Source organism: Leptonotus elevatus, chromosome 2, assembly GCF_054856555.1.
Source record: "Leptonotus elevatus isolate MCC_2025b chromosome 2, RoL_Lele_1.0, whole genome shotgun sequence".
Taxonomy (NCBI): Eukaryota; Metazoa; Chordata; class Actinopteri; order Syngnathiformes; family Syngnathidae; genus Leptonotus; species Leptonotus elevatus.
The window spans coordinates 28725045-28751529 of record NC_141240.1 but is presented as its reverse complement, the minus strand read 5'-3'; the positions used below and the strand labels follow the sequence as shown (position 1 = coordinate 28751529).

General features: G+C 41.3%; 1 protein-coding gene and 1 long non-coding RNA gene across 2 annotated transcripts; one reads left to right on the top strand and one right to left on the bottom strand.

Moving 5' to 3' along the window:
• Positions 1-766: 766 nt before the first annotated feature.
• Positions 767-26427, bottom strand: LOC147179479 (uncharacterized). The gene is made up of 4 exons (XR_015094165.1): positions 26306-26427; positions 25556-25618; positions 20550-20626; positions 767-1358 (listed from the first exon to the last, which is right to left on the bottom strand). It is a non-coding gene; the product is annotated as an uncharacterized LOC147179479 (long non-coding RNA).
• scrt2 (scratch family zinc finger 2) lies at positions 7266-18544 on the top strand. The gene is made up of 2 exons (XM_086069381.1): positions 7266-7938; positions 13745-18544. Exons 1-2 carry the CDS (start codon positions 7779-7781, stop codon positions 14536-14538), a joined length of 954 nt encoding a protein of 317 aa, XP_085925507.1. The 5' UTR covers positions 7266-7778; the 3' UTR covers positions 14539-18544.
• Positions 26428-26485: the final 58 nt, after the last annotated feature.

Here is a 26485-nt window from a genome sequence, read left to right as displayed (position 1 = left end):
GCTCCATTGACTACCACGCAGCTGTCTTATTTGCAAGGTGTTGAGAGACCTGTTTTTTCCCCTCCCTCCTCCCTCCAAGAGGATGAAAAGATTCTTGTGAAGCCAAAAGGGCCTGCTATCATTTTTGGGCAGCTTGAGTGGTAGAGATGTTATTAGCATAAATTATCTCTGCCACCAAAGAGATAGAAAGGAGCAAGCTCCTTTCTGCTTTTCACACTTAATTGCCCTATTTACTGAACAGTTGCCCATGGACAACAAATGCACACGCGCGCGACGAGATGCACACAGGACAACAGGCACAAACACAAGCCAAATAGGGCATGAGCGATACACTGAACTATCTTCCAAACGGAATTAGATACAGTATGACTGGGGAGGCAGTTTGGGTCCATTCAGGCGACATGTTGGACATGAAATCCACAGCAAAATGTTACATATCTTGCTTTCAGTGAGCCAAATATATGCTTAAAAAAAAAATAAGTGTGAAATGCATGCGTGGTCTCTGCCAGAATTTTTCCAAACGTGTGCCAAATGTGTATGGAGTTGGATACTTGTTGCGTCAGGAATGAACTGATATTTCCTTTTACAGCTTTTGAGCAGCTCGCCCCCTTTTTCAAAGACGGCAAAAAAATAAATAAATCCTTGTTGAAGTGACCCAGTAAGCAAGAGGGAAGTGAATTATAGATGGCTACGCCTAATGGACTCTTAGCTTCTCTTCACCTCGCTCACCCGGCTCCAAGTGACTTCATATAAGCAGAGCCAAGTATGACACTTTTTTCTTCACATTTAATGCAGCGCAAATCCACTGAAAGTTCCATATTCTGTCGAGCTATTCTGTTGCCGTCAGGTGGCGGAATTAGCCGGGATTGACGTGATTAAAGAGGCATCGCGCTGTAGAAAGATAATAAACATTCCCGTGGAGAGGTAATTCTCGGCGGTGTGTCTTGTGGAACAGAGCGAAGGAACAAATCAAGTAGATTGACTTCATTAATTCGGCCGGCCAGGTCGGCTCCCAACCCTGGAGGCCCATAAAGGATGTTAATGAGGCTGATTGTATCACAGCTTCACCCCCATCCGACCAGAGCGTCCGAGCGAGTGAAGACCGTCCCTCCAGCCTGAGGGGGGTCGGTCGCTATGGTAACGTCCTGAGGCGGTGACCACATGTCAGAGGGAGTCTTGGGGCCATAGTGGACCGGATGAGGAGGAGTTGTGGAAACAATTGGTAGTGACTTGCCTGCTGCTGGATAGATTGAGAGAGGTTTGCTCTTCTTAAACCTCATACTGTGGAACTCATCCTTAGTTTTTTTCCCCCTTTTTCTTCACAATGAAGGGGGAGCGGACATCTTTGGAAACTCAGCCTGAAAATAATGAATAAAAAAATTACTCAGCAGGACCTAAAATAAAGTACATGTTCAATACAAGTTAAAGCCCCCAAACTATACACACCAAATGTGTTTGTTAGTTGCCATAGTTTTGATGCCTTCGGTGAGAATCTACAATGTACATTAGTCATGAAAATAAAGCAAATGTATTGAATGAGAAGGTGTGTCCAAACTTTTGGCCTGTACTGTATGTCAAAATGCACACCAGATGATCAGGGAGGACAAAATAGTACTGTGTGAAAGCAGTACATTGATGAGTACATTCGATTAGACACTGATGCCATGTTGTAGCACATTCATTAGGGCTGGGAATCTTTGACTGACTCACTATTCGATTCGATTCCAATTTTTGGGCCTGCGATTAGATTCAGAATCGATTATCGATTCAGAATTATTTTAGATTTAAAATTATTTGATTGACAATGATTTCTGCTTCAATTTATAGATATGCAAAGAATTGTCATGATCTACGCCAGTCTGACTCGCTAATGCTAATTAGCACGTTACTCGTGGCACTTTTATCACTCAAAAGAATGACTATTCATACAAAATGCTTCAGGGGGGTATACAGAGAAGCATCTTAACATCCTACACTGCAAACAAAATAAAAAATACTTTTATTGAAATAACTTGAGCATGACTTTTTGCTTCTATATGGCTACAACTTAAATGTATCAGAACGAGCGGAACCACACTGCCGCTAAGTGGCCAAATCGTGTACAACATGAACAGTGCTCCCAATAAAGGCACACACAAACAAGGGCAAGACAGTATAAAATAATTGAAATAAAATCAATTTTGGGACATTTACAATCGATTCTGAATCATACTAAATGAGAATCGCGATTCTTATGAGAATCGATTTTTTAGCACACCCCTAATATTTATCCACACTAGTCATTATTTCATCCAATCCCTCTTTCCATGACCTCTCTCGTCCTTGTCTTGGCATTCGCACCGGACGGGGTGACAGTACCGTGAGCGTGTAATGAACAATTATAATTGTGTGATAAATCCCCACCGCAGCGATTTGTCACCTTGCGAGGCGCAGAGTCGCTGTTGGTGGTGAGGATGATATAGAGCGGCAGAGAGGACACCCCTAAATGGGCAGAGAAATTTGTGGCACCTTTAATGACATTGGAGCGCAACACATCAACATGGAAAAATGAGAAGTAACGAGACTTTTCATCTCGAGCTTGAAGGATTGTTCACTTGCTGCAGAGGACTTAACAAGTGGTCTTACAAGTTGGACACGGGTCCGCTCAGAACCATTTAAATATGCCTCAAGTTCGGATACTTAACAGCCCTTTTTTCCGATTAAAACGATCACACAGCTTGAAGAGGTTTTAAGATTACAGATGTCTAAAACAACTGCTAAATTAAAAAATAAAATAACATATTGCTTAATCACTGAGGGCATTGAGTTCATCTTCATTCAGAGGTTTTCAGCTTGTCAAAATGTGCTAATTTAAAGTTCATATTTTTTATACGCTCACAGTCTGTCTCGGTTGGCTTTGGTTTTGGACCCAAGTGTGGGGAGGCAAAGCGAGGAGGCCGTGGTAAAGAAAAAAAGAAAGAAGGGTTTTACAAATAAAAAGAAAAAAAGGGGTGAACAACGTGCTGACGGGAAACAACAAAAACAACAAAGTCCTAAATCGAAGCAAACTCAAGTGGCATGACGAGGAACTGGCAAGACACAACAGACTATGGCCCCGTCCAGACGGCTTCGTTCCTCTAACAAATCTCGTACACGCAGCAGCATTTCAAGACATGCGTGTGTCCAAAAGAAGATGCTGAGGACGTTTAACAGCTGTAATGTATATGCCAAGTCTGGAGTGGCGCTGTAGCGCAGACACAGGGAGTTAACGGAAAGCGTAGAAGAAGAATCAGCAAAGAAGACAAACACTTTTTTTTCTAACTTTGAAGTGACAATGGCGGGTGATTCAAGTACAACAGCGCTTGTTGAACGTGGGAATAAAGAAGCAAAATATTTTGCTGCAAAAGCATAAGCAAGTTAAGGAGGCTGCGCAAAACGACTACGACATGGCTATCCGCCATTGTTGTCGACAGACTGACGGTTCGCACGCAGACACTCGAGAATTGGCACATACGTCATCAAACTGCAACAATGTGTCGTCATCGAGGTGCGACCATTACGTCATCACTGCTGGAGTATCCTGCATATGGTGTCCAGACGGACGCGTACGGGGCGCGTTTTGAAATCTTTCCACTCTGGATCACAAAAGTGATCTGTTTCAAGCTCCGAAACGGCGCCATCGGTTGGACGAACGGCCTAATCGGTAAGCAACTTGTGAGGATACATTGAAACTGGCTTTTGTGTGGACGGTGCCTTAATACACCAACACTAATGAGACACACCTGGAGAACACAATAGGCTGAGGGCACCGATTGGTCAGACACACTGGGAAGGGAAGGAACACACAGGTGGACGTGCTCAGACATAACGAGACAAGGGGAGAAATCAGGAACGCATGACAAACACCAACCACAGACAAAAACAACAAACACACCCATATTAAACAAAATCCCACCTCTACAAAACTGAAACATAACACAATCTTTTACAATTTTAGGTTGTTAAAAAAGTTCATCTGAAGGCGTGACACAATGGCTCTAATGTGACGACCAAATTACATGCAAATAGAGACTATACATCTTCACAATGGTAATAATGTTCATTAGTCTGGGTGTAGTTCGCAGTTGTGTACTACTGCACTATATCATACTGATTAGCGGTGAACATCTCTCCAATAAAAGATATTGAATTCTATATAATATATCTTGATAGATACTAGGGTGTGATAGTAGGACTGTTAATTTTGAAATGGAATGATTCGAATCGGTTCAGTTGGATTACAACTCGATTCAATATGGTACGGCTCAATTTGCGAGCGTATAATGCATCGAGTATTTTTCTTACTCTTAAGTGTCTCAACACACAGTCGTGCTCTTACTTGGCTCGCTCGCAGCAGAGCGGCTGCGGCTTCAGGCTTGCAGTAAAGCGGTGTCACTTTACACTCAATGCGCGTCCGAGAATTTAACAATATAAAAGCATTCAATGTCGGTCAAAGGAGTCACTATAACACAATTTGGCAGTAATAAATTAAAGCTGCATTAAGGAAGTTTAAATGAAAAAATTAGTTTTTTTACACATCTATATGCAGAAGCAATGCCCTGATGTGTAGAACAAGCCCTAACGTGTTTACAACTGCGTCGATAAGCCTATAAAACGCTTCTAAATAGAGGCATTCGGGCCGCATGCGCTAAGAATGTGACGTCATGCGCGCTCCCATCTCCAGTCTTCCGCGTTGTTTTAATTTTTTGCGTGATTTGAATGTATTGCTGGAGTGCTAAAAAAATAAAATCAAATTAAAATTGCGTAGAAGAGGTGCTCACCCGGAGACACTTTTACATTGCTGGGTATGGAATCTGCCGGGAGTTGAAGTCATCTTTGCTTAGTCTGTAAATAGTTGCGTCTTGGCAGAGGAGTTTCTGTTCGCGTACAGGCCTGCGTGGCTCATGCACGAGCATCATGGAGGCTGCATTTACACTTTAGTCCAGAGGTGGCACTCGTGTGTAAAAAAGTTTCAAACTTGATTAATGCAGCTTTAAATAATGATGCATATATTTGTAGGGACTGGGGTCAAGTTGTATTTTACAATTTTAAAAATGTGCAGAAGTTTGCAAGTTACTTCATGTTAAAAATTAGATAGCTCTTAATATGAAAATATCTTTTTATGTTTCGTTTCCAGTAAAGTTGTGTTATTTTACTTTTTTTCTTTCTTTGTTTTATTTATTTTATTTTCTGGAGAGCTCAGTATTGTTCATTCGGTAATATTACAGATTTGACATGTCATCATCATTGCTCTCTTTTCTTCTTCTTCAATTTTTCAATTTTATTTATTTTTATTTTGTATGTGGGTGAGAATATGTATGTGCATGTGCGTGTGTGTGTGTGCGTGCGTGTGAGTGTGTATTCATTAGTTCACCTAAAACCTATTAAAAAAATCCCATACCGTTCACCTAAACCGAACACTTCAGAGTCCAGCCAGAGTCGTGAGGCTGTCAGGAGACCCGAGGAAGGACCAAAGAAAAGAAAGGAAAGTGAAATCCAGCACCGACCAGACACCACCCACCACCCACCGGGCCCCCAACCAGAGTCCTTCACCAACCCCAGAAACATCTAAATTCCAACAAATCAGGGAGACCTCAAGAGACCAAAGGAGAGACTGAGGAAAGGAAGGAAGGACAGACGAAGCAGAGTTAGAGTTGAGTCATTTTACAATGTGTATCCGTATTGAGCTTAAGAAAATAAAAGCATTCAACTTTGTGCAAAGGAGTCTCTCTATCACAATTTAGCAGAAATAAATTAAATAACAATGCATATTTTGTGAGGCCTGGGGTCAAGTTGTATTTTACAGTTTTTAAAATGTGCAGAATTTCACAAGTTACTTCAGGTTAAAAATTAGTTTGCTCTTAATATGAAAAGAAAATTGCACTGAGCTGTCGCCATTTTATGTCATACTCGTTTGTTTTTTTAACAATACAGTACCTATTTTTTATTATTATTTTTAAATATATGAATTGTTATAAAATTACAGATTCAATGACTAAAAAACACAACCATATCTCTATTAGGTTAAAATTTCTTCCCACTTTCATGTTAACAAGAGTATGAAAAAATTTGAAAAAAATATTGTACACTTTATTATAAATTTAGATATAAATTGAGACATAAAATGTGCCAAATTTGGGATTAATCACGACTTAATTATTAAAGTCATGCGATTAACTACGATTAAAAATTGTAATCAACTGACACCTTTACTCAGAACGCATAACACAATACAGCGCTTCATTTATAAACATATCAGTTGTTTCTTTATCAATGTAAATTTTTTGATGATGCGCTAATGTTTACTATAACGGATGGAATATTTTTATTTATTTTTTTTTTTTTAAATCTGAACACACTAATTATTGCATGACTAAGACATTAATTGATCATCCAAGTGTGAGGAAAAAGTGAAGAAAATGAAAAGTAAAAATTTAAGAATAATGATGGAAGACAAAACTCAAAATGTGTTTACGTTATTTGAAACTCCGAGGCGTTTCAAATCAAACATGTTGTTTCCTGTTGATCAAACAGATGCACAATTTGTTTCACTGGTTTTCCAGACACATTCATTCTGAATGAATGTCTCACTTCTAAAGGGAGAATCAATGTGGAGCTGGGAGGAAAAACACCACAACTAATCTAATCCATCACTCACACAACGAGCTAACAAGTCCACACAAACACAAAGTCATGCTCAGATGTGTGGCCAATTTTGCGAGCGTGGATCTAATTCTAGATTTCACTCTAATCCAAAAAGATGTAATTAATTAATCAGATCATTCCCTGCCACGCATGGCAGGACACACATCTGTGCAGCCGTAACATGGAGGAAGCCGGGCTGTGCGGCTGCCTCATCAACAGCCCTGGAATCCACGACGTCTTTGAGGGGGGGAGGGAATAATAAAAAAAAAGAAAAAAAGGTGTGCGGGTGTCCCAGAGATAACCTCCCTCAGCGATTACGTGTGTGTCAGAGGGCCACAAACCTGTGAGGCTGTTTGAGGTAACACAGCCGGCATGAGGGAGGCAAACATAAACTGTGCCACTTCATCTGAAAACAATGGGGGACGGGACGCCGAGTGTGTTCTCATCCACATCTCCATTGTCTGCCCACCTCTTTCACTCCTCCTCCGAGCATGGAGCATAAGCGGGGTGAAAGAGGCAGGGGAGGGGAGAGTAAAAGGGGTTGTGGGGGGAGCAGAAGAGGGGGCAGCGGGGGTTTGACTGTGTTCTTTCTCCTCTGTCTGTGTGCGAATGCACAGACGGTTCACTAGTAATTTGATGTGTGTCCCCGGGGACATTTGATGGATTAAAGCTAAGCAGCTCCATTTCGCAGCACCACCTGATCTTCCACTGCCTGTGCCCCATATAAAGGCTGGCGTGATTGCTGATCTCAGCTAGTCTGACAGTGTCTCTCTCTCCCTCCTCTGCGCCTGTCTCCTTCTCTTCTCCTCCTCACTGGTCCTTTAAGCCGGCCGCATCACAGGAGCTATCCAGTGCTGAACGGGTTCACTTTTATTTATTTATTTTTCACTTTTTCTGGGGGAAGCTGAGGGAGCCAGAGTGTACCACACAGCGTTGCCGTTCACCACTGGTTTTCTTTCTTTTTAAAAAACAACAAAAAACATCTCATGTTTTTGTCCGCCGCCGTCTTCATCTCAAGGATTACCGTCAAGCTAGCAGTGCTCGTGTGCTCCCTCCGAAGCTTTTTCTTTTTGCTCATGCGTTTTCCGCTGCGCTGTGTTATCATCCACTGAAACATGCCCCGCTCATTTTTGGTGAAGAAAATCAAACTTGATGATTTCTCTTCATCCAATGCGGCCACCAACAACCACCATCAGCACCTGGACGACTCGTTCACTTTGGCACGCTCCATCACAGACTCGGTGACCAGCCTCGGCGTCCGTCTGAGCGAGAATGGTGAGTTAACATGCCTTCGGTCTGCCCCGCTCCAGACATAGTCAAAGACTGCTGATTGCAGCATGCCTGACATCCGCACACTTGACGGCATCCTCCTTTTGTTTTTGCATGCGGCGTATACACGGTCAACCAATAACATGTTGGTAGTGTGTAAATTAACGGCCGGCTGCTATTCGCATCAATATCCCGAATAATCCTCCCCGGCACCCCGCCCCCACCCTGCTCCCAGACTTTTGTTTTTTGACTCCAAGTGAAGGACAGACACAATTCAGGTCACAGCCGCGGATCAGCTTATGTAAATAGGCAACAAAATGTGTGTCTAATCACTTGTGCGTTTGGACGACTGCAACAGCCCAGCAGAGGCTGAATGCTGAGCACAAGATGATTTTATTTGGTCAGCAAAGCGAGCTAATAGATTGATGAACGTGAGAGATGAGTACATTTGTCCTTAGCTGTTATTGTCCTTGAGTTCCCATCATGGTCCAATCCTCCCTTGCCCCCCTCTTCCCCTCCAAATGGAGCATGCACAATCTCCCCACCCCCATCACTCCGCTACATCTTTCTCTTCCTTCCGGGCATTTGAAAACTAGCAGGGGTTAGAGTTTCAGCCATGTAGGCCCGTCGCTGCCGCAAGAGACATCAACACGCTGTAGAGTGCGGCCTGGAGGGAAAGTGCAGGGAGCGATGGGAAGGAGAAAAAGGAGACCGAGACGCTTTAGGGCAACGGCGAGGTTTATCACGTGACCCGGATTGTACAGTAAACATGAAGAAAGGCGCACAGCCGCGCGGTGGCCAACGCTCAGCTCGGACAGCCTGAGCTGCACTCGGCGGCGCCGAGAGCGACCTTCACTCTCGCAGTCTGCTTTAAGCTCACCGCTTCCATTTTGTGGCCCTGTTTAGACGACCATATGTGCCTCTTTGTTATCATTTGTTCGGATAGCTTCACAGCGAGGGAGGCGTCACAGCCCGCAGCTTCATGCTGCCAGAATGCCCACCTGTTATTCAACCAGGCCGCTGACAATTTCTGATGGATCACTGTGAAAGGGAGGATCAATTGTCTCTTTTTTTCCCCATTTACACTTTACTGGACAAATAAAGACACGTCCTATCTCATTCTGAACATTCTCTAAGCTTGTACTTTTGATTCCTTTCCTTCACTATTGTTACTTTAAGCAAAATATATATATTTTATGTCAAGCCCACAAAATGGTCAGAGATTAATTACCGGCAAACATCAAGCATCAGCATTTCTGCCGTGCCAGGAGATTTTCTTCCCCCATTGTGGAGACATTTGACTTGAGTGTCTGTCGACAACAAAGAGGGCTGGCTGAGAGGGTCCATTAATTACATGCTTGCTTTGCATCTGAGGAATGAGCCGAGGAGGCTGTAAAGGCTGATACAGCCAGCGTGGGTCCGAAAGGATGAACTCCACGCCTGACCTTGAGTCATTGAAACCAGTAAACAACTCTGATAAAAAGGAGACTAACACCTAACATCGAACGAGGACCATCATTTAATTTGCATCGCAACTGTTTACATGCTTGACGTGGCAACTAATATTAAATGATTAAAAAACAAACTGGAGCATTATTCAATGCAAATGATGATTACAAATATTTGGACTTCAATGCCTTCCAGACAAACACCATCTGTGTGGGTCGACCCTCGCAGTATAGCATGCTCGGGTGTCGTGGCTGTGGCTGTTTAGACGTTGTGCTCCAAGAGTACTTGATCTGATTTCCAAGTGGTTTCTTGAAGACACTTGAGCATGCTGGCTGCATTAAACAGGTGACCCTCTTCACAGGCCAATGCATGTCTCACATTGTCAGTTCTCAAGCAAACTATCACTGCGCCCCATTGATTCTTCCTCCTGCTGTTTTTTGTCCTCTCCCAACAACTGCACTATTTTACACCGGATATCCTATTGATCAGCTCAAACTTTGAATTCCATTAAAAATTAATCAATAACCAATTTCCACTGCTTGCAGCAGGCAGTGCTGTGGAATGTTTCTCAGGGAAGAAATTCCATCTCAAATGTCCAACCTAAAGAATAAAAAGGTATAGTTCCCCTGAAGCTAAAATGCATTTTGAATGCTCCTTAGAGTCACAGCATGAGAATGCATTGAACTCTTTTGGATGCATTTGAGTTTACCAGTAAGCCTTTTGAGCATGCTGGCACTCGGCTGCTCCAGGAAGGAAATGAGCGAGTTGAACGATGCCAACGGAAATCTCTCACAGCATTCAGGCACTGAAACATCTCTTCTTGCTTTGCTGCATCACTCTTAACCCTGTTTAACCCTTATGAAGACTTGTTGCTCTGCAAAAAGGGACATCCAGTTTGATACAGATGGAGATGAGATTTTGAAACGGGGTATGCGGGCACCAAGTTTATAGGAATAATAAACATTTCATGTGTGTGTGCGCGTGTGAGTATGACACTGAAAAGCCATTGTAAAATTATTGATTAAAATAATGGCAAAACAATCAATCATTTGTGATTTGTGTATGCACTCAAAAGTGGAAACAACAAATTTACATTAAAAGAATAATGACTTAAAATGTACATGAAATTTCAAATAACAGAAATAATATTATTAGGATTTTCCTTTAGTGCATGTATCGTAGCATAAAAAGGTCTTATTTACAACATTTAGCTTGATTCAAGTAAGCGCAAATGCCGTTAGTCTGTACATGCTCACTCTTTTATTATTGTGACTAGACAGAACAATTAACTGCAACATCTCAGCAACAGGCATCAGATGTGATAGTCTACTTACATTGTTTTTGAGAAAGCCCTGTGATTATTTTTGGTTTCTTAATTTTCCTCTTTTCCTAGTTTCTTCAAAATAGCCACCCGTTGCTCTGATTAGTGCTTTGCACCTCACCTCCTTCAGTACTGTTGGAAAGCCATTTGAGGTGACTACTCTTGAAGCTCATCGAGGGAATGCCAAGACAGAGTGTGCAAACAAATCATCAGAGGAAAGAGTGACTATTTTGAAGAAACTAGAATATAAAACATGTTTTCAGTCCTAGTTTTGATGCCTTCAGTGAGAATCTACAATGTAAATAGTCATGAAAATAAAGAAAATGCATTGCATGAGAAGCTGTGTCCAAACTTTTGGCCTTGAATGTAGCTATTTCAAAACACTTATCAGTAGGCGTTTATGCCAGGATTCCTGTATGGGATAATGAGAGCATAGCAAAGAACGAACTTCATTGTTTGCGTGTTACGTTTACATTTCACAGCGGTTGTGTTTTTCTTGTGTGCGTTGCTTTCATTTCATTGTTGATTTTTCTGATAACTGGTTCTCATGATGCAGACCAATCTTTGAGTAGAACTTGGAAAAATACCTTATGAAAGAAACTTAATATTCACGTTTTTATTGATGAAATCTGCATTTAGAGCTTGTCCCACACTTATTTTATACTCATTGCTACAACCGTAGGCCACACACAGTGGTATTTTCGCTGTAGAGGAAGAAAATAACGTGAAAAATACGTAGCGGAAAGGTCTGTATTCAACTTAGTGTAGGTGTGGCAATGCAAGATGGCTGCTGCCGGCTTCACTTCTCACTTCAGCATAAGCAGTCCAGGCTATTGTTTACGTCCGTGCTGTATCAGCCTGCGAATCCACCTCAGAGTCTCACCGTGGTCTTTTTTTAAGCTTGGAGCCAGGACAGCATGGTAGCATTTTCATTTCATTTTCTTGCTATGGTTGTACACACGCGTTCGGGTTGGCTAGGCTCGGGCTAGCATCATGTTTACGACTTAAATGACGTATGCGCGCATGGTGACGTGATGAGCGCATGACTTCCATACTATATGTAAGTCCGTGGATGAGCGGCGCTCGCCGGAACAGCTTTTTGGGATCAAAACATGCATTGTCAAGCATATTGGAACGCTGACAGTACATTCTTTGCACGTTGAGAAGTACCTGAACGCTCAAGGGAGATTTTCAGAACTGCCGGAGCTCTAGACCGGTGCGTTCGGGTCCACTTAAAACATTGGCTATTTCCACATCTATTTTAAAATACATTCCAATTCAGCTCAGACCTGTCTAGCTAAGAAGAAAAAACGTTTTTCCAAACCTCACGTGGATCGCAGGCAAGCTGGAGACTATCATTTACTGATTATTTTTTCAATTTTTCATCTTTCATGTTGAGCAAACACCTCATTTTTTACAGCGTGGTAAGACTCGTGCGGACTGTGACAGTGTGTTCAAATTAAAGGCAGAAGTTAGAGCACACTCACTTTAACGCCAGAGTTGTGTGCTCCCAGCGCTTCCCAGCCTAATAAATATAGACCTATAGACCTCAGTGGAACTCCGGCACGCTGGACGGCAAAATAACCACTTGCACCTATTAAAACCGCTGAAACTCGTAAAGCGTATAGTCCTGTATCTAATTGATTAGCTTCTAAAATGGTCATATCTTGCTCTGCGATAGCATGTACTAATAGACAAGGGTGTAAATCCAACTTGGCTTTTTATCAAATACCTGTTAATGAAGATAGAAGACGGTGGAAGTGAAAGGACTGGCAGCACTCAAGTATTCCTTTTTTACGGGGTTAGTAGATCACTGCTCATATATTTTACGAACAAACATACACTAACAAAGATTGCCACAAACATGTCGAATTACAACGTGTTTCAAATCACATTAACGAGCCAAATAATTACCGTCCACTGCACTTACACAGACTTTGCTACTAGTTCCATATGAGTTCAAACGCAATGTTTAATAAATAGGGACAGTCTAAAACGCTCAATATAAAAAAAGCTTAACATGGCTTAATGTTAGATAACGCTCAATCGCCACCAACATTCGCCAATCAAAATTCACGCGATTGGTCGTAGTTTTCTACTATTTAGCCACGTTAAGTATTTGTATTTATTTATTTACATTAATCACTTTAAACTGTCCCTGGTTTTTGGTAACATTAAGCCACGTTAGGCTTTTTCTCCATACGCAAAAAATAGGCTACGTCACTTACATGATAAACAAGTATTACCTTTAGGTATCTTGTCTATAATACTTACATAATTAGCAGATAGCGTCAGTTCTTTGTCAGCCTGAGTAGGAGATCCAAAAATTCTCATTCAGAGGTCTAAATTCTAACACTTTTTTGTGTAACTTAAACAAGCACAATATACGCTGTTCAGGCTCCTTGCCTGTCCCAATAAAAGAACATCAGTCCTCTGTTTTACATGAGATTTTTACCGCCTTATGAGGCCAATGTGGAGGGGACAGATAGTGGTCTTTATGAAATTGAAGGGGGGACATGTGTCCTCCGTCCCCCAGTGCCATCTGGGCCCATGCACCCAGATGCATCCGTGCAATTGGTCATAAAACATAGTTTTGCTATTGCAGATAGCAAGAGATTATGGCTATCTTATCATATCAAGATTGCTAAAATGATGAGTTTAGGGTAGGCTTAGACTGTGTGAATATGGATGTCCGAACCATCATTTGTCAATCAGTTGAGCCAAAGAATCGCATACATAAGACGAGGTCAAATCACCTTCATCTAAAAAGGCTGCACTGTCAACTACTGGGGAATTTTTAATAAGATACCCTCAGTGGGAAGTTGCCAGCTTCCTCAACGCAGCTGAGCTCATCAGGTTTTCCTGCATGACTGCACTATTGTGTGTACAACCTGTGGGATCTGGAAAAAATGCAATTATCTCTATGTGCGGCTCTTCCACTATTTCATCCAACATGATAATCATGTAATCAGCGGCATGTCACCGTGTCCTCATCCATCACAACCGCTGGCCAACTGTGTTTGCGTGCGTCTCTTTACTCAGGCTACATCCAGGATTACATCACGCCATCTGTATACCAGGGGGAGAAGAAGATGGAGCACAAGCTGGTGTCGGACCCGCTGTACACCCATGTGAGCAGCGGTGGCGAGTACTGCGACCCCGACCTGAAGCACCCCGACAGCCCCCAGTCAGGCATGACCGCCAGCGGATTCTACAGCGGCGAATCGGAGGCCCTGGACGAGGGTTACACCATGGATGCCTTCTTCATCTCGGACGGGCGCTCGAGACGGAAGGGAGACGACGAGGGCCGCGAGGGGGGTTCGAGAAGCAGCAGCGCCAACGCCGGCCAGCAGGAGAGCGGCGTCGCCGGCACGGCTCGCCACACCTGCAACGAGTGCGGCAAGACGTACGCCACCTCCTCCAATCTCAGCAGACACAAGCAGACGCACCGCAGCCTGGACAGCAAGATGGCCCGCAAGTGTCCCACCTGCGCCAAAGTGTACGTGTCCATGCCGGCCTTGGCCATGCACATCCTCACCCACGACCTCAAGCACAAGTGCGACGTGTGCAGCAAGGCCTTCAGCCGGCCGTGGCTCCTCCAAGGTCACATGCGCTCCCACACGGGGGAGAAGCCCTTCGCTTGCGCCCACTGTGGCAAAGCCTTCGCTGACCGTTCAAACCTCCGCGCCCACATGCAAACACACTCTGCCTTCAAGCACTACCGATGCAAGCGCTGCAATAAGACCTTCGCTCTCAAGTCCTACCTGAACAAGCACTATGAGTCAGCTTGCTTCAAGGGCTCCGCAGACGAAGACGACTCTGGATCAGACAACTAACGGTGTGGAAGACGCAGAATTTGGAACCCCCGTTTCAGGTTTGCAAGCCCTGACCCAGTTGTTCACTCTGCTCTCCATGCCTTTTTTTCTTCCCTTTTTTTAGAAAGCAATATTTTCACTGAGATTATGAAGAAGCTCTAACGGCAACGGCAAAGACAATTTCAGAAGATGCTGGATTTTTTCCCCCTGCACAGTAGCTAATCGTCCACAGACAAATACAATCAAAAACCTTCCCCAAATAGAAACTGTAGTTGATAGTTGTACACATAAGCAACATGTGCTCACACCAAACACACACACACACACTGACACCCCCACACCCCCACACACACACAATTATATATGAGGCCTGGCATGTGAATTTTTATCAATGACTATACTAATATCAATAGTAATAATATTTAGATTCCTGATATTTTATAGCAAATAGTAATGAGAAAATTAACAAAAAAACATAAAAAGGGACAGTGTTCTTTGGCTTTTTTTTAGAGACAAAATGACCTCTTGTATTTTTATGCTGCTTTTTATTTGCTAAGAATTGAATTCTTTTGCAACTGCCAACTTTTTACGAAAATGTGAACTATAACAGTATTTGCAAAAAAAAAGAAGGGGAGATCATTTTAAAAGGTAAAAAAACAACCCCCTTTTCCACACCAATGTTATTTTTGTATTTGATTTTTCTAAAATTATTTTTTGTGCTCAATAGCCCTTGATCAAAAAGCATCTTTGTAACTGCGGGTAATCCAAACATTTCAAAGAAGCCCACACAGGTCATACGTGTTTCAAATCTGTCAGAGCTGTGCTGTTCCAATGTGCAGCGGGCCTGTGTAACAGGTCTCACACTGAGTAAGTGGTCAGCCATTTTGGGTGCCCCGTGTACATAACAAAGAAAACACTCGTTCTTCCTCCAACTTGGTGGCGAGTGAGTGTCAGCTGCCTTTATGGTGCACCGTCTTTCCGAGAACGAGCGCCCCTCACGTGATGTTTGAGGTTGTCCTCGTCCGCCAGTGTGACCGCGGGCTGACGCTTTACTGACTCGCTCGCGCACCCTCAGTTACAAAGTGACTCTTTTATATGTCGCTCAAAGCTCTGTCCATTGTTTAGCTGCATCTAATTATCATGTAAATACTTTATTTATCTATTTATTTATTTTGGGGGTATTTATTGAAGATTTAATTGCTATGTATTTATTTATTATTTATTATTTCAAATAATGAACATTCATTGAACTTGTAAGATGCTGCTGCTCTTCAAAGAAAATGTTTATATGCATGAAAACTGTAGAGAGTCCGCGGGACTTAGTTTTTAAAGAGGAACAATGTACAGCGTCACTGCTAGCAGAGGTCCAACTAACCAACGCAAAGCTACTTTTGTCTTTTCCTCATGGCAATAACTTTATTGACATGGCAAGTGACATGTACAACAATCACACACTCTAAAAAAGAGAATTGTTGAACCAATTTAAGATTACTAATTAAATTGTTGACCAGCACACGATTGAATTAAGTTAATCCAAAGTGAATATATTAAGTTGAATTAATCATTAAACTTAATATATTCACTTTGGATTAATTTGACATTAATTTATGAGTTGATTAAAGCAACACTAAGGAACTTTCTGTTTACGTTGATTGTAGTGGTGACATATGAACAAAAGTGGTATTGTTATGTCAGAAGGAAGACCACATTTCCTATGAGGACAAGCGCATTGCGTCGTTTTTTTTAGCTCACGCCAGCGAGCGGAATCTGGGCCAATGTTGATCCTTGACTATCCTTTCATCCGGGGTAGCTATTGACATATGCCATAAAGCAGTCAGCACATTTGTAGTTTTTTGTGTGGCAGTGTTCCTGTCATCCTCCTCAAAGTTGCTTAGTGCCAGTACAAATGATACAGATACCCTCAGGCCATGGCAAAGGTACCATTCAACTACTTTAAGTCGATGTTTCATCAGAAGAGTTATGAAAATATTTTATTAAGGTTGAAAATATCCTTAGTGATACTTTAACTTTAATATATTCACTTTGGATTAATTTTTGATTAATTTAAGTCTATATTAAGTTTAATGAACTAATAATTAATTTAACTTAATATATTCAATTGAAAGGATTTTTTTTTTTTGTTGGTCAACAATTCACTTTGTAATCTTAAATGGGTTCAACAATTCTCTTTTTAGAGTGCAGCGGTCCTGTTTTCACATAGGGCAATAAAAAGAAAACAACAAATTTAGTGGCAAAATATTTCTCCGTCTTGTCTCCAAAAGTATGACGTCCCTCTTCAGGACCAGAGATTTTCTAGCCTTCTGGAACAAAACAACTCAGGCAATAACTAACTCCTTGACTCAGATGTGTTGCTTCTTGTTGGATCAAATTAAGAGTCAAGTAATGTCGGCGTGATCGTGTTGCATCAAGGTTTCAAAGGTGCAAAAGCAATAATGATGCTGGTGCAGTGAGAGGCTGCTATTTTATCCTGTGTTATTGTCTCTGTTATTTTACAGAGCAGCCGTGTGAGGGACGTTTATGATTTAACACTATTCAATTATTCAACTACTTATCTGCGTCCAACGTCCACGTCAAATAAGTTAGCGGCTGTAAATAGGTTTTGGAAGTTGTGAAGCTTGTTTGAGTGAAGCGGCACGCTCCGATGCACATCCAAGTCCCCCGTCATTTGTCCCCGACTACTCCCTCACACCCCATCAGCCATCTTCATCCCAACTGCCTCTAAACAGCCCCGCAGAGGATGAGATGCGCTGAAGTGGGATTGGCGGAGGGCGGCCGAGTGTGGGAGGATAACAGGTGTTTGCCGACAGACTGCAGATAGGGAGCGTAATTGAGTTGGTGAGCAACCTCCAAGGGAAGGTCAAGCACCAGCAGGCAAATGCACTGTCAGCTATTTGCATATTTCAAATGGATGGAATGAACGCAATCCCCCCACATGCAGGGAAAAAGAAAAAAAATGAAGAAAAGAGGAGTTTCCGCTCTGTTTATCCATCCGCTTTATCCTGTCGACGGCTGTCTCAGCACCACAGCTGAATCACTGCGTGAGAGCATCCAAACCACCTGTCTCCTATCTCCACTCGCAAAAAAAAAAAAAACACCATTTGGCACATTGCTGAATTATTGAACTTTGAACCGACGCACAAATCACTGCTTGCATTACTCTCTCGTTGCTTTTATATTTTACAGTGGGAGAAAGATAATATGTTTTTGCAAAGCCGGCGACAGCAATTTAATATGGAGGATAAAAGGATTGAGATGGGGAAAAACACATCATTTGTGGATGTGCAGCAGGCCGACTACACTTGCATTTGTACACTTGTAAAAGTGGCAGCAGATCAGATCACAGACGCTAATTACTGGGGAGGCGGCTCATTTTGATTCTTCACTTCCAAATTGAGACCAAGTGCAGCATTGTTCCTCTTTGACAAGTTTGTACATAGAATTGTAAATACATCACAGCAATAATATGCATGTAGACATTTAATTACCCTTTCTATCCATGCTGTCTTATTTTTATTTATTTATGTAAAAACAATACAGGTACCAATTACAATCCGGGTGGCCACATGAATCAGGGAGTGTCTTGGTTTCCAAACTATTTGTAAGACAAGGCAACAACACTTCTGTGTATTCTCAAAGAATTGATCACGCTCTGTTTCTTTTTTTTTTATGTGCCCAGCTTGGCTGTGCAACGAGAAGTGCCAAATAAATATGATTTCCATGACAAAAGCCTTCAACATATGGTTGGCTGCTTGAAACCTTCCATATGGCCCTCAAAGGAAAAAAAAACAGATTAAGATTTTCCACTTTCTTGCTCTCTCCCTCTCCCTCTCTCTCTCTCTCTCTCTCTCTCTCTCTCTCTCTTGCTCTCTCTCTCTCTCTCTCTCTCTGAAAATGAAGAAACGTAAGCCATGATTGCTGAGGGATGTTTTGGTTTCTCTTGTTCTGCTACAATTTATGACGACAACAATAGCAACGATAACGTTAATAAAAACAATAGCACAAGCAATCTGCAAGTCTGCTCTTATTTCTTTGGTATATGCAATAAATGATCTGCTTAAAGGATTAAAAAGGTATTCTGGTTCATAAGCTTCTTCCTTAAGCCACTTTGTATACAACACACTGCATGAATACTATCACCAATTATTCACATCTCCATCAAGGACAAAATATGTTCAGACAAAAATATGTCTGTCTGTCTGTCTGTCTGTCTGTCTATCTATCTATCTATCTATCTATCTATCTATCTATCTATCTATCTATCTATCTATCTATCTATCTATCTATCTATCTATCTATCTATCTATCTATCTATCTATCTATCTATCCATCCATCCATCCATCCATCCATCCATCCATCCATCCATCCGCTTTTAATTTACTATTTGTTATGCCCACCCCCACACCCCAGGATGAAGAAACTGACTATAAATATTATCACTTATAAAATTGTTTTAAGTACACCTGTGCAGAGGATCTATTACTCCTTGCGATCTCTCTGACAACGAGACGATGTGTAATTACACTTTATACTAGTATAGCAAAATATAAACAAACAAATAAACATGTTTCCTGTGGTCATACGATCCCCCCTTGGCATCACACTCCAAGGGGTTACACCCCCCCTATTTGAGAAGGACTGGTATATATATATTTATATATATATATATATATATATATATATACTGTATACATCTATATTTATGTGTGAAAGGGGAAGTGGTGTCTTTTTCAAGAACTCCTCGTCAACATTAAATCAGTAAGTTAATTATGACAGTAATGCGCCTTCAGATGGAGCCTCCTCTGCCATTGTTTGAGCGGTTTTAAGAGCTTTATTGTCAATTTACTTGAAAAGTCCGCACTAGTGTGAGGCAAAAAAATGCCAACAACCTATTGTTAAACTTGGGTAGCAGGCAGGGCCTGATGACGCTTTGAATAAGAGCTCCTGAGACGTCTGCATTATGAAAAGCCCAAGCATCTGTTTTAAGCTCTTCTTGGTCATTAAATTTTTAATGGGACATTGATTTTATGCTGCAACGACTCTTTCTGAGTGACTCCAAAGCCGGCGAAAAATACGGAACAAAATAAAAATGAATCATGACAGCAGACAGGGATTATTATTCTGGGGGTTTTCTTGATTGGGTTCTAGGGAATGTGCAACACTTGAAGTGAATCGCTTGTGTCCTTCAGTGTCCTCCAGCAACTCAACTGCAGTGTAACAAGACAGCAGGCCGAGCTGTGGCAAGCCACATAGCTGCACACTCTTAAATGTGGAAAATAAGTGAGGCTGTTGAACAAAAGGCAAGCAAACCGCATCAATAAATACATGCTGGATCCTGCTCTTAAAGCCAAAGGACTGTTAAATTGTTGAAATGCGGAAACAATAGGAAGTTGATGATTTCAACAGCTCAGACTTCACCCTGCCACATGTTGCACCTTATCAAATTTTATGATGCGGGTGAATAACTGCCTTCATTACATAGCGACAGACTGTAAAATGGGTACCCGTGGAATCCAATTACATCACATTTGGGTGAGCAACGTTCGCCTGCACAGGAGCAGCTATGAGCTCATCAACGGCAGCGAGACAGGCGAAGAGGCCGCGGCCCTGCGAGCACATCGACAAAGACCTCCGCCCGCTGCCGCACACGAGCTGAGCATTTCAAGTCAATTATTGAAAGCGACCTGCAAAATTGAGCGTGCTACGCTCACACTTCAAAGATATTGACCTGAGGATGCCATCATCGTTTGAGTGAAAATATGACTGGCTTCTGATGGAGAGAGTGGGGTCACTGCAAGGTTATGCACAGCTTGAGTGTGCTCACATAACCTTGATACTCGATGCTGTTGTTTGTCTCTTATAAAACAAGGGATACTTCATAATATACAGTACACCAATTAAGTTCATTGTACTCAAGCTAAGACATATACCATGCAATACATATCTATGTTGTTTACAGTTTATTAATATACTGTATACTGCGTACACAGTGAATATAAAAAAGTCTACACACCCTTCAGCTGTACAGGGAGCTCTCATGTGGAGGGACGTTCCAAATACCAGGCAGTGTTGTCACAAACCTTCAAGCGTCTGCCGGAAAGCAAAACAACAACAACAAATGTCCGTCAAAGTTTACAGGGCTAGAAAATGTGAAATTTATTTGGGATTAATCAGAAGCACTTTAAAGGTATGTGCTGTCTCCCCTATAGCATATTTAAATGTGAATGTAAATTCTGACCACACAGCCAAATACACACTTATGAGTGGGTGTGCACACTTTTGCAACCACATTATCGCAGTTATTTATTCATTATTTTGCCTCTCTAAAAAAATTTTTTTCTGCAATAGAGTTGCACATGTTATATCACAAAATCTGGTATTTCTACCAGGAAGAGTAAAGTGTAAATATACAGCATACACAGTATTCATAAATATATACATGTACAGTTCATCCATGTACAATGTATACATGCATAGATACAGTATATACAGTAGTGTATATATTACCTTTCAAAAGTTTGAGGTCACCCTGACAATTTCATTTTTAATTTTCCATGAAAGCACACTATTGTAAATATATCATATGGACAAGAAATGTCCCTTTTCTTTTTTAAAGGAACATGTTGACATCTAGACTGCATTTCTAATACATTTGGTCTTAATTAAAAGATGACTTTTTTAAAAAAAAAAAAAAAAAAAAATACAAATACCTGTAAATTAAGAACAGTTTAATCGTGACTGGATGATAATGTCCTGTACAAATGGTGTGTCAGAAAAGTTACTGGTCTAGTGCTACAAAAGATATGATCAATCCAAATGACAAGTGTTCCCGTTGAAAGTAATACACCTCGATTTTAACACAGCCTTCTCGGCCATGCCTCGATGCACTTCTCGAGAGATGCTTCCGGGATCCTAAGCAGCTCCAATATCACAGCCGTCTTGATGATATGATTTTAGGTGAGAAAGCGGGGTTGCTCCAGTTCTCTAGTGTTCTTCTTAGCCAGGAACTGTTTGATGTTCAGGGCATTGTGAGCGGGCATGCCTCTTCTCGCACACTGAACACAGCAAACGCCACCAAATCAATATGTGGATATGTAGGTTGAACGTCTGGCCCACAGGTATATCACAGGTTGTGACACTTGTCCTGGAACCTTTCTGACACACTTCACATATGGACTATATACGTATATCTAGTGTTGTAGTCCAGGGCAGTGGTCCCTGGATTCTCTCTGTTTAAGACTCTTGACACATGTCAAGACGCTAATTATCTCAGTCGCGTATGCTAATCGACAAGTTAACAAAATGAGTAAAAAACGGACACATTTGGAAAGTTGCCTTGCAACGGAGAAAAGGCCCAGTGATGAGACAACACAGGAGCCTATGACCAAGAAGAAAAAGAAAGGTGCATGGACTTACAGCTACAGGTGATTCCCACGCATGTTGAGAACGCCAACATAACATGCCATCCTTAAATCTATCTCTGGGGCTGCTAATATAGTTACATAAAAATGTGGCTTCACATGTATTGTTTTATCTACAAAATACCTCAGTTTTTGTGTTGCTCGTATCATTCATAAGCATTACCATAGTGACCTCACCATATTAAAGCATTGTTGTTACCCATGTTATGGTGTTTGTGCTGCTAGTACAGGTAAGAACCGGTCCGTGGTGGAAAAAAGATTGGGGTGTACACGGCTATACGGATTATACCCACTTTTTTTTCAGTCAGCATTGAGTACACCCACTTCTAAATCCCCCCTGATGCACATGGTTCAAACATGGCCTACCCTCCTCTGCCTCTAATTGGCTGGTACCCCCTGCCTTTGCTGATTAGATTGGCTAACTATTAGCATGACTGATGAGCCAATCAGAGGCAGAGTAGGGCGGATTATGTCGAGGAAATCAATCATTCAAATTGCTCTCACGGGCAGCAAAGGCAACCCAGAAATTTAGCTCAGGCGAAGTGATTTGGCCTCGTACATTGGACACTTGATCGCGACGTGGGTTCGATCCCCAGGGTGGACGCTGCTGGTTACACACTAACTACATGCTCTAGTTTAGTTTTATAGTAGCTACTAAGCTGGTGCTTGATTTACATAAGAATGGGGAGAAATTGTTTAAGATTCAGCCCAAAATAAAACTGAAGTCTAACCAGTCTGTTCTCACTATTTTTGTTCATTGTTCACTAAAATATAAGTTATTTTATAACATTGTTTATGCTGCCATTTTTCTCCATGATAAATACATTTTATATTATTTCAGGTTGCTTGTGTTACCAGTTGTAACAAACCGTTTTTTAACAAGTCATGATCATTTAATTATTGTGAGTAAGTACAAATGACGGATTTTTAATTCTTACATTTCACCGTTTCTAAAAGAGGGTGGACTACTAAAAAAGTGACTCCAAACCATTGAGTATAATTGTCTATACAGTACAATACATAATTTCAAGTCAAGTCAAATAAGATATTTTTAGTAATGTAGCAAAAAAAAAGTAATGTATCACAGTGACGTATATTCAGTTATAGTAAAACAATTTAGACCAACTATGAATCTTTCCACATTTTAGACAATTGAATTACATTTAATGAGGGCTGGTTGCATCAAATGGCTCACTTGCAACTGGTGCCATCTACTTTTAGTAGAAGAATATCATCCATGTAATTAGAACAACTATCATTACTTCATTTAACACTCCTTAAAGTGGCAAAGGCCCCTGACGCTGACCCTTTGTGTACGCGGGACGCCATCTGTTGGCGGAACACTTGACGACTGGCAGCTTAAACAACAAGGCACAAAAACACTTACCATTTGCTCCAGTCGTTTTATTGTATAGGAAGGAAGAGTGGATTTTTTTTGTTGAAAAGGTGAAATGCAACAAAATACAAAAATAAATTCTGACAAGCATCCTGTGGCTTGCTGCGTGGGTCCAGAATCCAAGCAGCTATAAATGGCCATTTAAGAAGTGAACAGTTAGTCTGTGCACATTGTGCATCACAGGAGAGCTGCTCATTAAAACCTCCATTCCTCAGTGTTTCATCAAGTGCGACTGCCAAGCTCTTTAACTCACTGTTCTTGATGTTTGCGCTGTTTGTGGAAAACCCATCTGTTTCCCCGTCTCTCTGTTGGCACAGGGTCCAACTCATCCGTATGCTTCACTTTTTGAAGTGATGTCAGAATCACATTTTTATGCATCTAAGATGTCCAACTTGTCATCAGCACTCTGGCAAAAGTCAACAGGGGCACGTCTTAAATAGCATCCCTACCCCTTCATCAAGAACAAAGAAAGAAATTAGGAGAGTTTGGAAGAACACAGTTGAGCGTTGAGTATTTGCTTGGTTAATAGGAACATTTTGAGGCAGTGGCATTTGATATTTTAATTACTTTTAAATAAACTAAATAATCCAGGACATATTGTTGCGTAAACAAGCAAGATAGGAATTTATCATTTCAACATTGGCATATCTTTATCTCAGCCATTAGTCTAATCTAAACAATGTATTCTGAATAATATTGCATTTGTGAAATAAGAGTAACACAGAATAATACACTGTTTTGTATCCATCTCAGAGGGTTGCCATTTTGCTCTGTACCGCCACCTGCTGTTGACTGAAACTGACGTCAATGTGCCCACAGGCTCGCCCTGCGAATATCAACTAACCAAATGCGGAAAACAGGTGAGCCGTAACCTTCGCAAGCTTGTGGGGACTTGACATCAACTTCAGCAGGTGTTAGTACGTCACTCACTCGTACAATAAGTTATTCACGACTGAACTGGTGCCAAAACACTGCTCCGTAATTTGTATTGTTTTTAAAGAAATAATGAAGCACAAGTAAAAGGAGATACTGCAAGATTAAGACTAAAGTTAATTCATTTCAAGGTAAGTACGATTATAGCAGAGGTCCAATCCAGAGGGAGGAAATCCTTTCATGGGCAGGTTTAATAAGTGAGAGCTAGAAAATAATCCACATTATTGAACAAATCAGCCTTGCATTGGACCACAATAACATCTACTTTTGTTGTAACACTGCCGTGATTTCAGACAGAGTCATCATTCCCAAAGCTGTGTGGTATGACAAGCGAAAGTCACCGTCAGAATCATGATCACTTTAAAAGCATGTCAGCGTGTAAAAGAAGAGGGTGGGGAGGGGGAGGGTATAAATAAATATAGCTCATTTCTGGCAGGTAATTTTCTCCAGCTGCTCTAAGTGTGACAATCCCGCGAGGACTGAAAATCTAATATTAACAGCAAATCATTATGTGGGAACCGTTCTTGCGTGACCTGCGGCTGCACCTGTGTGACTAACTCAATTGAAGTCATTGAGAGATGTTAGCGAGAAGAACGCATCTCCGCTTTGACAGCAGAGGGTCGAACAGAGCGTAGTGGGATTCAGATGATTTACATGTTTATGCGTTTTGACTGACAGGGTTTCTCTCCTTTTTCATGTGATGCTGTTTATTTTGGTGGGGAAGGTGCATGACACATTTCGACAGACGTGGAAGCAATGGCTCAAATTTGATGCTGAGTAAAGTAATGAATGCCGAGGGGTAAGATGTCATCATACATATTTACCATATGTGCAAATGGAGCCAGTTGCACACTCCACTGTCTTTATGGCATAACTGTTGTCTTTCAACTACGCTGTCAGCTCACAGCTCTCTCAAATTGAAGAAAGCTTGAATAGTTGATCAAAACGATCACAAGATTGTTGGTATAACTGCATGCATTTTGCTCAGTTCCATACAACAAAGATATATAATGTACATATAGCACAGCTAATGATTACCAACTATATATAGAGCTCTTTCATGTTGAAACTGATTCCCGTGTGACCAATTAATTGTCATAAAAGGCCCTACGAAATGTAGGTGAAAGAATTTGTAATAATTCTATTTAATGACCTGCCTCTTCTGTCCAAGAAATCATTTTTAATTGTCTCATTAGAAGACATGATAGCTACCACCAGTATGTGTTGGACAACAATGGTTCTGTTTCCGCAGATCTTTTGAAGATTTACCTGTGCAAAGCCCAGATGTCCTGTTTTTGTAACCACAGCAACCTGCGCAGCTCTTTGAAATCTCTGCAAAAAATAGAACAGTACAGTAAGTTAAGCACTTTGAAGCAGTACGCCTGTATCATGCAACAGTCGACTCGACCTCATTAAAGAAGAAGTTACAGGATGGAGGGCTTGTGGCGGCTTATTTCAGATTAATTGCTGGCGTGGATTTCAAAGAGGCACCCTGATCTAAATACCAAAATAAAATGGCTGTTTACAAAACAGCAGTCCAATAAATTAATTCACAACACTATTTTATTAGCTGATTAATTTCATCCACGGCAGCTCGAACCTCCATCTCTTTTTTTCATTAGGGTAACAGACTGGGTACACCCTGAACTGGTTGCCAGTCAATCCATTTCCCCCCAACCATCACAAGCCTATCACTAGGCATATAATTGTAAGATGTTTCCTCAAGTGCACAAACAATAAATCATTCAAAACGGATGCCCCTTTCCATTGTCAGTTTACCACTGTCGGATTATTATTTTATTTTTTTGTGGCTTGATAACATCAGCAATGTGCAACTCACGTAAATGGTTTGTTATGGGGTCCTGTATAAATGTAACAAAACATCATATCGAGTTTAATGTTACTGTAGGCTGCAACAGAAAAAAATACTAATGATTCTAGTTGTCGAAATAAACAAGTTAACTATCTCAAACACAGACCAAAAAAAAACACCAAAAAACATTGGTTTCATATACTGACCACATGAATCTTTTAAAAACCCAAACGTCATTGTACGGGTAACTTCTGCTACAAACTGCCATCGTAAACATATTTTGCTCACCGGTTTTAACAAGTTGTTTAACATTAAAACGCAGTTAAAGCAAGGCGGAAACAACACTGTGATTGACAGTGGCACAATCCAATCAAAAAGCTCTTTCA

Coding starts and splice junctions, on each gene's coding strand:
- scrt2 (XM_086069381.1), top strand. CDS start 7,779: ATGCCCCGCTCATTTTTGGTGAAGAAAATCAAACTTGATGATTTCTCT. Junction 7,939..13,744: donor CGTCCGTCTGAGCGAGAATG/GTGAGTTAACAT, acceptor CTCTTTACTCAG/GCTACATCCAGGATTACATC.